The following is a 12,580-nucleotide window of genomic DNA, read 5'->3' as shown; positions in this document are numbered from 1 at the left end:
GTCCATTTCTCTATTTCTCTTTCTTATTCCCTACTCACTACTTGTATTCCCCTTTCATCAACCCGTATTGGTTTTCTGAAGTTCAGCACAGATTTTGCATGAGCACAACCATCAATATCTGACCCCAGACACCAAATTAAATTAGCAGGGCAGATTAGCTGCTCTCAGATCAGTCACCTTCCACTTCCAGTAAGACTCTGCATCCAAACCTTGCAATAAGTCTACTGTCCAATAAGTAAATTATCTCAGTATGGTTTAGCTACTGCTCATGTGATAGAAGAAAGAAAAGGGCAGCCTTTTTTTGAAGGACTCAGGTGAACACCCTGCTGCATTCCCAGCTGACACAAGCTGTTTCCTGCTTCTGCTGTGTCACACCCCCATGGCCCAAAGGACAGTCAGTTCTCTGAACCCAGCTGAGAACACGAATGAATGCTCTTCTAGTGGACGACTACAAAGGCAGGGAGGGAGAGCAGCTTTGTGCCTCCCCTGCTTCTCCTTTGCCCTCACTTTGTGCTCCAACCAGATGCAAAGTAAACCCTAAGCAGTTACATGTGCGGACTTAAAGATTACAAGACAGAAAGTGGATGGTCCCTTTTTTTCTCCTTCTATATATGGAACTCCCATCGGTTTTCATGGGTGCTCCCTCTATAGACTGACAAGCAACAGGTCAGAGGAGATGGAAGGGCTTTTTACCTGCCAACCCCAGAGTTCAGGATGTGTTGTTTCTCCTGCAGCAGTTGATGACACCCTAACACCTTAGCAGCACTGGAGCTGCATTCCTACGCTGTAACAGGGGAAGCAGGACCAAGGGCCTGAACTAAGGTCTTGGCAGGTAAGTGAAGGAGCAACCAGTATCAAACAGCTTTGTTTGAAAGTGTACGTCTTTGTAATGTTTAAGTCTTAATATGTGCTCTGCTTTACATGCAAGTTTAAACTGCCAATTTTCAGAAGAGTAGTTGAGATCCCCTATTCACTCTGCCAAATGCTTGAAAACATGTTGATGAAACTCGTCAATGCAGAAGGGCTAGGAAGAAAGGTTATTTGTGCTAAAAATGTCTCAAAGTTGGGATTTCTTCTTAGAACTGAGTGGAAGTTACTACAGTTGCGGGGGGGGGACACACTTATGTTATCAACATATTTTTGCATATCTCCACTTGGAATGATTGAGAGCATCATTGTATGATGAATACTAAATATTCAAAATACGAGCTTTTTTAGGACTAAGAGGGGGGAATTTTTTGCTTGGTTGCTTGTTTTCCCTCAGTTGAATATGCGGGGAACACCCATTGAAGGAAAATCTCCATTTTCTATGTTTCACTTCTTAAGCTTAATTATTGGAACCAGCTTTCTAATATGAATACTGATGTTATTCAAAATGCACTTTATTTCAGTAGTTATCAGGGACTGTGTTTTTGCTGGCAATACCATGGTCCAGAACACTCATACAGAGCACACACAGGGGAAGCCACTACCACTGAACCAAATCCAATTAAAAAGACATTTACAGAAAAGTAAGTGATGCAAGTTACCAGCTTGAAAGAGAAGCCAAAAATTAAAATAATAATAATAGTAATAATAATAATAATAATAATAATAATAACAAATACAATTTAACTAGGTCTTTACCTAAAGGAAGTTTTTATTTTCATTGCTTCTAGTAATATAACTTTAATGGAGGCCTTTCTGTTTAGAGGCCAGTAACTTTAACTTTTTGGAATGAAAAAGAAATTTGAATTAGAGGAGGAAATCATAAGGAGTAGCCACATGCTAAGATCTGTATCCAAGCCATCTACTGCCACTATATCCTGGAGAGAAAAAGGGGGATGTTCATAAAGAATGAACAACCATCCAGAGCTGGTGGGGCACCAATCCCTGATCAGTGTCTGATTCAGATATTCTTATCCTCCCTATCCTTATTGTTACTAATATTATCCAAAATTTCCTAAGTGAAATTACTCCAACAGTGATCTCTAAGTTCTTCTCCATTTTTCAGTGGATAAACTGTCAGCTTGTAAATAAATAAATAAATAAAAATCACATATGTTAATACCAACTGTTAATTAACATTCATCATTATTACAGAAAAAAAAAAGTTATAAAAAATTTCTCTCCAAATGTAAATTTTGATTTGGGTGTAAATTTTAGGGGCAAGAGTGAAAAATGACACTTTACATACATTTATATCTTTTGAAAGTTTGCGTTTCTGTAGTCATTGTTTTAAATTAACTTTCTCTAGACAAAATAAAGTGTTGTACTACATTGCAGCCTCACTGTTAGGAATGAAGATAGAGGAGACAGTGCAGGAAGGCCAACACATACGACCAAAATGGAGAGCATCCAAGTCATAGAAGAATGGTAAGTTGGTTAAACTATTGTCCAGTAAATGTTTTTTAATTTGCCTTTAACTAATTTGTTTTGGTTTTGTAGGCTTCTGAAATATTCTTTTGATGACTTTTCCTCCTAAAATTTCTAGACAAAAGGAAGCAAAATGAGGCCTGATATGAAATGCCAACAGGGACATACAGGCTTACCTACAGTTTCACATTTGTTGGTAAAGAACGATGGGAAGAAATGGGAGGTGCAAGAATGGTTCCATTGATCTATAGGAAGTGTATGCTATTTGTGGGATCATTTTCTTCTGCTTACCCAGACAAGAAGAAAAACTAACTTGGGAAAAAGTGTACTTTATAGTCAGATTTTTAACATGGCTACTTTTTGTAGAACAGTTTGGACTATGGTTTCATCTGAATTAACCAAGGAAACACATACTCTGAAAGCTGGGCAAATGTGTATTAAAGTTCTGAGCTTCTGTGTCTGGCTGAAGGTTGGGCCCGTATTTATTCTGTTGGGAAATATGCTAAACTATCAGTGGTCTTGACTTCTCTAATCCCATAAAAAGTAAATTAAAACTTAACTCTAACTTAACTCTAACTCTATGATCGATTTTAAAAGCAATCCAATCATCTCAGCCTATCCATTGCTACTCACAGTCATTTCTGAGAGGTTAAAATCAAAAATTTCCACAAGATATAAGTAGTATAGACTTTTTTGTTGTCGTTGCTCTTTCTGACAAAGAACATCTAGTGAACTGATTTGACAGATTTTTTTTAGGTTTATGGAAGTATGTTTTAACTATTTATTTCCTTCAGTTATATTCTGCTGAGCACCCCAGAATTCAAGTTACTTGCAACAAACTTACAGGAGCTCTCCATCGCAACATATCTATGGTACTTTGTGACATTTCCATCTAGGATTATATGTTTCATAGGCTTTAACACTCAGCCTTGTAGCTTTGCCGTGCAAAGGAAGAACAGAGTTTAGTCAGGGAGCTCAGCCTGCATGGCTGAGATCCTGTGTTCTCAACGTCATTGTCTGTGGTAGGCAGAGAGACAGGAAGCCTGAAAGGTCTGTCAGAGGAATATTAACAGAGAGTAAGGATGTGGCTTCACAAGACAAAGATGTGGTTAATTCAAAGCTATGACTTAACAGCTCCTTGCCTTTTGGGAGAAGGAGGTTTGCCACCCATGACATCTCTCTGCTCCCTCCTCTTTTGCCTCCAGTTCTGCTCCCCCACCACAAACTACACTGAATTGGTATTCATCTGAGGTTCTTCAACTCAAGGAAAATGTGCAGAGGTAGCAGGTAAAGAGATTACTTAGTTAAATATTAATTCCATTTTTTTAAAATTCAGCTCAACCATGATATAAAACTGCATCCTACATAACTTAAGATCCTTCTGTAATCCAATGGAGATCAAAAACTCCAGACCATACCCAGAGCACCTGAATTTAGCCCATGGCAAAACCTACATTTTTGCATCCACTGCTAGTGAAACTTATGTCAGGTAGCATCCATCAGCTAAGGTTAGTATCTTAGTTTGTCTGAACTTGTCAAATTTACAGGACAAGGTACTCTGTGATTGCATGAGCTCATTAGGTAAAAAACAAACGATCTCAGTAGCCTTTTAAGAGACTAACTTATTAAGATTCTGATTCACAACTTCATTTATTCATTAATTCATTAATTCACAAATTCACCAACTTTGCAAGTTCATCAACTCATGCATGACTGAGCAAAATAGTTACTTGGCTGATGGGGAGGGTGCTCACCTTTCCTGCTTCTTCCTAGGCACATCCTAGTCTCAGCAGTTCAGTTGCTGACAGATCCACTCATTTGAAAGGCTTGTTGGGTGAATTGATGTGTTTAGACCTCTTTCAGTCTACACCACCCCCTAAATTACTGAATTCTGCAGAAACTGCCAGACAGTTGCTGTTGCAAAAATGCAGGAGATGAGAGCCAAAGGTCACAATGGCTGCAGGATGGCCCTTGTCTCACTCTCCATAGTGTCCCACACACATGATACTCACATTTTAACGTAATGGTGCTGCTCCCAGCATACATCAGGCCTCATCATGTGCTGTATGTTAGGGCTACACCCAAACAGGAGGTGAGTGAACATCCAGAGGTTCAAATTTTCCATGTAAGTATCTACCTCTTCTTTCCTGGGAACAAGGAACATTCAGACACTGCCCCACTGCAGTGTTTTGGCTGGTTTCTATGTCTACTAAATTCAAGACTTCAAAAAGGGAGTTGTTCTTCTATTTCCCAACATCAGGATGAGTTATTTAAACAAAAATGAGCCTTAGTTTATCAAACTGGAGATTCTGCATGTGATTCTTTCTTTAAACTGATATAATGGTATAGCACAAGAGTATTCTTCACAAATCTCCTCAGGAAACTAGCATTTTGGAGAGGGAACAGGAAAGCAGTTTTTAATGAAATGACATACCTTATAGTGGAAAAAAAAATCTTTATAAGTGAAACCTTATCAAAATGGCCTTCTTCTGTACTTTTCTTCATATTGTTTTTACTTTCATCCAACTGTAGTAAAGATGCCTTCCAAACACAGGTTGCTTGTCAGCTCCATCTACTTCAGCAGGTTTGTTTCATTCTCCTCAGAGAGAGGACTTTTTACCTTTAAATCTGTATGTTTATAATTTTTGCTTCAGATTACAACTATTTTGCTGGATAGTTTCAATGTTAAACACTTTCTCATTTATTAGATCTTTTGGTCTGCCAAAAAACTATCATGAATAGCTTCCTGTCATCCAGTCTGCCTTGCATGCAGACTAGGAGTTGACAAATGGACTTGAAATCGTATGGACAAATGTCACTTATTGTGCAACATGATTGCACAGACACTGTTAGCAACATCCAGTAAAACTCTTGCATTGTATCCTATCAGGAAGGGGAGGATGAGCACTCAGAGTTAAGGGTGAAACCGCATTTAATTGTTTTTAAGTAACTTGGAGTATGACCTTCTCAGGCTGTTGATTTGTACATTAGTGGATTAGCGACCCGAATTAGTCTTCTGTTCACTTATCCCATGCATCCGCTCTTACAAGCTGCAAATAGCTTCTTTCAGAAAATGGGAATGGGGATTTTTTCCCATTTCTTCTCTCTTCAGTTTTGCCAGAAACACCCATCACATCCCATGCCAATAGATCATCATTCAGGTCAATAGCACCAAACAGAGAGAAGCTTAGCAACCCTTAGGTACAAGCATAGAGAAATATGCTAATTTAAAAGCTCTCTGAATTACTATTTTGTTGGGCCTCATTAGTATGCTCTTGGCTGCCAAGAGCCTTTTGTTTTTCTTGTCCTTGCTGAACCAAATCGTGTGGCAGGCAGTGATTGGCCAAACCCTATCAGAAGCAGGCAGGGACATCAGGTGTCTTCCAAGCCCATCATGAAAAAGAACCTATTGTCAGCTGCCTCAATTCACATCTCCTTTAAATGCAGAAGCAGGAATTCAGTCCTGTTGCTGGAAATTTCTTTGAGTCTGATGGTGAACAATACCAGTGGAAACCTTGCAGAAAGCCAAGTGCACGTCTCTTAATATTAAACATAGTTTATTGGGCTGTTGAGATAATGAATGCACAAGTGAAGAGTGAACAAAATTCTCTTGTCACTGCTGAAGCCTTGTTGCTTCCAGTTTTCACTCTGGACTAAAGTGCAATTGAAAGGAGAATTTTGGATGAATGTATGAAAACACTGTTACAAAAATAGAAGCATATTTGTAATGATAGTTTGCTTTTGCAGCCAAAACCCTACTGCAGATGAAATTTTGTCTTGGGCTCAGAATTTTGACAAGATGATGAAAACACCAGCTGGGAGGAACCTTTTTCGAGAGTTTCTTCGAACAGAGTATAGTGAAGAGAACCTGCTTTTCTGGCTCGCATGTGAAGATCTAAAGAAGGAACAGAACAAGAAAGTTATTGAAGAAAAAGCAAGACTTATTTATGAAGATTACATTTCTATACTTTCACCAAAAGAGGTAAAGCTGTAAATGCTAGATTTGCATTTTCTGATATTCCAGAGCAGATATGCTATACCCTGGATTGCCAGAGGGGGGTCAGAAAGTCTGCCTGATCTGTCAGATGAGAGCAATACTTATTATAGAAGTTTAGATCACAAAGCAAAGGATAGAACAAGTGCTGACACAGGTGCTAAGCCATTTAGTATCACTGGCCACAACTCCTCAAAGCTCTCTATAAGAGAGGAATAAAAGGGAAATTCCAGAAACAGAAGGATGAGAAATGGGAATACTACTTTAGCAATGCAGTGTGCCTGCCAAAAACAAGAAATACGTCATAGAAATGGATTTACAGAGAAATGGCACCAAAATTTTCAGCATCATATGACAAATAAAATACTCAATATTTAACAGGAAACAAATCAATCATGAAACAGATTCACAGTTTGTGTCTTGTACAACATAAAGGAATTTAAATCATAATCAGCACAGATTTATCTGCTGCAACATCTGGCTGGGAAAAAAGAAGTAAAACTTGCTCTGGTTATTCCTATGTGGGATCAGCTAGTCTAAGTTGATCTCTAAGAAGTGAGATCACATATTTTCTCTAATGAAAGGTATGATAACATCTAGGAAATTATATATAAGTTCCTCCAAACCTAAAACTGAAATGATCTTCAGCTGAAGTTGAGTAAAAGCTATCAAATCACAGTTTGGAATAAACAAATAAATATAAAGGCATTGTAGAAGAGTTTCTCAGGCCATGTCATGTACCTTTAGCAACTCTGCCTTGTCTTGCATCTGACTTTCTCCTCAATAGTATTATGCTAATTTACGCTCACTTGTGGACTTGGCTTGCTACATTTTACCTTTGCACTGCTTTTAGTAATAACTTGCAAATTCGTTCATATGAAGGAAGCCACCAGCCATTTATAACTCCATTCCTTTCTCTTGTGACACCATGTGTGCTTTGGCTTTGGAATGAGACAACTACCAATACAGCAAGATAATGTGTATTCCTGATAGTATATATGTGTCTCTAGTACACATATATGTACTAAACACTCAGTTGTCTTTCTAAGCCACCGTGAACCAGCAGATACATTTTAAACACTAAAGTAGTTTTGCTTGACTTAGGGTTTAAAAAAACCTGCTCACAAACTTCATGCTCTGGATGTGTGAGGATGTCATCATCCCAATTGCTCCTGCCCCTACTGGAAACCCCATGAGGCAAAGAAGATGAGTTTGCAATGCTTTCGATCAGCATAGGAGCTTTAAAGTTCTTGTTCATCCCAGCATCACATTCCAGATGAAACCTTTTGACATAGGAACTGAAAGGAGGACTTTGACATAGGAACTTGCTCAGTGATGAAGTCATTGAGGCAGAAACTCCTAGTGTACTAAACAAATACCTTGCATACCTCTGTTTACCAAGGAGATAACTTTAATAATTACAACTACTCTTGCCATCTGGCTCTAGTGAGTCACGGAAAAACTACAATGTGAATTAACAGATCCCTAATTAATTTTTGTTTCACTCTATAACTGCAATTAACTTTTACAATATTCAATGGCAAAACGACACCGCCATTCTGCCAAAACTGAGCTTTTTTGTCCCAGCCCTTTTGTTTGATAATGAGGAGTCAATTAGCTAGCTGCATAAACTGGTCTTGCTAAAATAAGTGCGTGTGTGTGTGCATGTGTGTGTGTCATGGGAGGAGCAATCGCTTCAGTCTTAGCGTGTCATTTCCATGCTACAGATAGGCACTGGTCTAGGATTTAAAATTATTTTAATAAACTCCTAAGACAAGGCTGCAACACTGCTGCTCAAAACTATGTAAGCTACACCCCTGCATGCTGTTGTGTCTCAAAGCATTTAATCACCATCAGAGTAACCCCTCCAGCTTGTTAAGCTTGGCCACACAGCCCAGCATGCTTGCCCAGCTAAGTCAGTTAGGCACTGAAGTCAATCTGAACAATAGCTGGGTCAGAAATAGCCTGGAAGACAACGTGTCACCTTCAGAAGCTAAAACTGAAGCTCGCTAACAACTTCCATATGGACACATGATATCCTGAAAGTATAAATTGCCAGATGTTAATGGGTCTTGAAGAGAAAAATGAATCAGAAATACTCAATATTAATGGGGAGATTAGCACAACAAAAACAATGAAAAACTCTGGGTAATTTGTAAGTAACAAGTTTAAGGCCTGAAAAAACAAACAAACAAACAAAAAAAACCTGCTTGTAGGACAGCCAGATAAGAATGCTGAATAGGAAATTTCTAAAGATTCAACCACAAATTATAAGGGAAAAAAAAAAAGCCTTTGTGAGAAATATTTCTAAATATGTAAAAAGATAAAACATTTTATGATATAATAACATATTTGGGGAGATCCAGGTTACTGCTGAGCTTTATTTAGCAGCACTGTATTTATTCTGTTAAAGAGAGGAATTTAATTTTACAGCTCTTAATATGGTTGAAAAGAACAGGTCAAAACTGAAATTGAGTTAGTTGTCTGACTTTGTAATTGTGTGTGGTCATTTTAGAATGCTGGCTGTGAAAGACAAATAGCATAACTTGAATAAACTATGAAATTGATAAGCTCTGGGTATTCTGTGGAGCCCTATGCAATGATGAGATGTATACATCCTTTCCAGCATTATTATTTAATATCAGTCTATTCTCATCTCCTTCAGGTTAGTCTTGATTCCCGGGTGAGAGAAGTGATCAACAGAAACTTGCTGGATCCCAGTCCTCATATGTATGAAGATGCCCAACTCCAGATATACACCCTAATGCACAGAGACTCTTTTCCAAGGTTTTTGAACTCTCAAATTTATAAGTCTCTTGTTGAAAGTATTACAGGCTCTACTTCTGAAACTTAGTTTTAATTTTCAAATAAAATAACTTGATTTTTTTTGGGTGGGCGGGATGGAAGAAAAGTAGTTTAATAACATCTGGAGCTGGGTTCCTGGAGAACTACAGTTTAGCTCTACTCAGGCTACTGTGAAGAAACAAATACATATTATGGTCTATGTCTACATTTTTACCAAGGTCCTCCTTGCTTGAGATGGCATGGGAGGGGAACAATGGATTTGCCAAAATACATTTGTTTCACACTCCTTTCACCCAACTGCAGTCAAGATTGCAATGATGTATTTGTAGTTTTATGAACAGTCTCCTTGTGTATCCTCACACTGCATGTGCAAGGTAAAACTGCTTCACTTACCACTTAGTTGTTGCAATATTTAATCCAATAACATAAATTATATCTGTATTTAAGAACTTTTTTGTGCAATACAGTCTAATGGTACATAGAAACAATTGCAGCAAACCAGAAAGAGGCTTGCATTTTTTAACATCACTAACTGAAAAAAGCCAATTTTTAAGGTGTAGCATTACTCAACATGCTCTACTGAGTACAATACACTGACTTTTTGAAGCCAATATTTCTGTACAGAAAAAAAAAAAAAAAGAAAAAAAGAAGAGCTATTTATCACTGTTTATTTAAAATAAATCAAGCGGAGGATTCCTCTGGTTGTTCACTGCCAAAACTGTGGCATTTTCATTACAGAGTTTGCAATGTCAAAAAGAAAGAGAGAAAAAAAAAGCACAAACCACTTAAAGGGATCCGTATCTGGGTGACACAATCTATGCGCTGATATTGTTTAATTGTTAAAAGAACAAAGATTTTCAATGTACATTTCAGATGTCAGATACTGTAATTGATTTATTAAAGACTGGCTATCCAGTTCTAACACTGTTGTATAATGTTATGTACTTCAGAAAAGAAAAAAAGAAAAAAAAAGAAAAAGAAAAACAAACAAACAAAAGCTTGATAATTTAGTTTTTTGAATAAAGAAATTTAATAAAAGACTGCCTACATGTAGCATTTTAGAGCATTTTAGAACATTTTGATGAATTACATCTGTCCTGTAAGATTTTTTTCGAGAGCTAAATCCAGTCAAAAAAAATGTTTTTAAACAAAGTAATGTTTTACAAGGTGGCGGGTTAAAGAAGATTTATCTTAACTTCTAGCCTCATTGATTTTGAGTACTCCTTGAAAACAAGGGGTTTGGAGAGTGATATTAAACCAAACTTCAAGGGCTCCTAAATCTGCAGTCCTTACCCAAGCAAAATGCCTACCAAAACTCAACGGGTGTCTTTCCTGGGTAAAGAATCCTGTAGTGAGCCCTAAATCAGAGCTAAGGCAGCACAGTACTCAATCACTTTGCTGCCATGGTGTTTTTAATAGATGTTTGCTTGGCCTTTTTATCAAAAAATGTCCAATTTTAGGATGCATTTTGATGTTTAAAGAGACAGTGACTTGGAACTTAAAAATCCCAACATCTTCATACCTACCATATACAAGACAAATGAGCATTAGCATCCCTCACAAACTGCTAATAACATACCATGAGATTGCTTTGAATGCTTGTTAAATATATATATATGCATGTGTGTTTGTATATATATATTTAACACTGACAACTCTGGTCTTGTACTAAGACTTAAGAGGCAAAGTTCTTCTCACTTTCCTAGGCCTAAACACAGCATAACCCTACTGCTTTTGATGGGACTGAAAGGCTTTACAGTTGTGTAACTGAGTGGAATCTGGCCCCAACAAACTTGGCTCCAACCAGCAAGCTGCTTCTTGCAGGCAGCCCCTGGTGCCAGCTCGTGATGAAGCCGCTGCTACCGAGGCTGCTCTGGCTCTATACAGTAGCTGGTAGGATGCAGGTCTTAGTTTATTTCCTGGGGCTTTTTTTTTTCCTTTATTTTACTACCTCTTTCTCTCTCTCTCTTTTTTTTCTTCTTTTTCTTTTCTTTTCTTTTTTTTTTTTTTTTAATTTATTGAACATGCTTCAAATAGCAAGTCCGGGGAATTTTTTAATCATTCTTTTTACTTGAAACCTATGTGCTTTTTTTGGATATATATGAACAATTTAATGAACTGTTTCTTAAACTCATTTGGTTTTGTAATTTATATAGAATTCAGGAGATGATTAAAAGGGCTATTCTCTATTCCCTATGCAAATATTTTAACTGTTGTAGTGTTTGACAAAATGGGATCTAAAAAAAATCTGCAAAGTGGAAAACAAATCTGTTTACAGTGGCGTTGCTGACTATCCTACCATATTCAGCACTTTTAAATATTGTTATTTATGAAAATGTAGTTTAAAATGCAAGACAAAATATTTATAAATGTTTCTTTTAATAAATAACTGTTTTGTCTGAAAGTGTTATTGTGTTATGACAACTTTATTCATGTTGGTTAGCTACTTACCATTATGAATAAAATATTCAATTATTATACTGATAGAATAATAGCTACGATGTTTACAAATCCTGAGGGGGGGGGAAGTCAGTGAGAAAAGACTGCCTCCTTCTACTGTGAAATACTGTTAGAAAAAAATGATTTTTTTCTGGCTTCTTTTCTTAACTGGAATTTAACTATGGTCCTACATATGTCTAGTATCATTTGATTACAGTTGTATTTACTGTGGTACTAAACATATACAGCATCATATATGTATATATTTATATAGTGTAATTTCAAGTTTGTTGGTGTTTGAGGCACAAAACATTTAGTTCACACATCTAAACAATGTGTAAGAGACAAAACTGCATGCAAAAGTCTTTACAAATGTAGACTTGAATATTCTCAATGTTACTATTTGATGGTGACCTGCTAGTCATAAGCTATCTTTATAAGATACTTCACATAGGTAGAAGTTCTTGTCAGCACAGACAAGTCATCCTTTCAAGGACATTTTTAAAGCTAACCGTGTGGGCCCTAAAATATTATCTTGATTTATAGCAAAGGATTCCAAGACCTGTATTTGGAAACTGTTTCATTATTTTGATAAATATTACACCAATAATTCAGTGTAATACTGCAATGAAATCATGCTCAAATTTTCTTGTCTTAAATCCTCTAGTTGGAGGGATTTATAAATTGACCATAACCTGTATGAAGTTTCTTTCTTGGAGCAAATGCTCATATTTAAAATGGTTAATATACATTTCATCTATTAGTTTGGATTTCCAAAAATTTTATGAAAAAACGGATATAGTCCAAATGGACAACAAATCGTGCCATAACATGATCTCATTGCCTGTCATACAGTTCTTTGAACACAAAATGTAAAACAGTCAAGTTATTAAACTGATTTACTGTGCATGCAGTGTACAATACACTTTGAAAGACTGCCTAAATACACTTATTCTATAGCCTGGAATAAAATACGTATGTATTTAA

At 36.9% G+C, this 12,580-nt stretch overlaps 1 protein-coding gene across 10 annotated transcripts in view; it reads left to right on the top strand.

Annotated features, from left to right (window-relative positions):
* Positions 1-12,580, top strand: part of RGS17 (regulator of G protein signaling 17) — a 76,931-nt gene extending 64,351 nt beyond the window's left edge. For 4 of the 10 annotated variants that reach the window (XM_080585803.1, XM_080585795.1, XM_080585797.1 and 1 more), the window contains 3 exons: positions 2,266-2,355; positions 6,103-6,337; positions 9,015-12,580. In XM_080585803.1, coding sequence (XP_080441929.1) covers positions 2,327-2,355; positions 6,103-6,337; positions 9,015-9,203 — 453 coding nt within the window. In that variant the 5' untranslated portion in view covers positions 2,266-2,326 and the 3' untranslated portion in view covers positions 9,204-12,580. Of the gene's footprint in view, positions 1-734; positions 833-2,265; positions 2,356-6,102; positions 6,338-9,014 lie in introns of all 10 variants that reach the window. The other 6 variants (XM_080585796.1, XM_080585804.1, XM_080585801.1 and 3 more) reach the window with 5 other exon arrangements.

This window comes from Anser brachyrhynchus (genome assembly GCF_964034855.1).
Source record: "Anser brachyrhynchus genome assembly, chromosome: 3".
Lineage (NCBI taxonomy): Eukaryota > Metazoa > Chordata > Aves > Anseriformes > Anatidae > Anser > Anser brachyrhynchus.
Note: the sequence above shows the minus strand (reverse complement) of the source record. Positions and strands in the feature narration are given on the sequence as shown.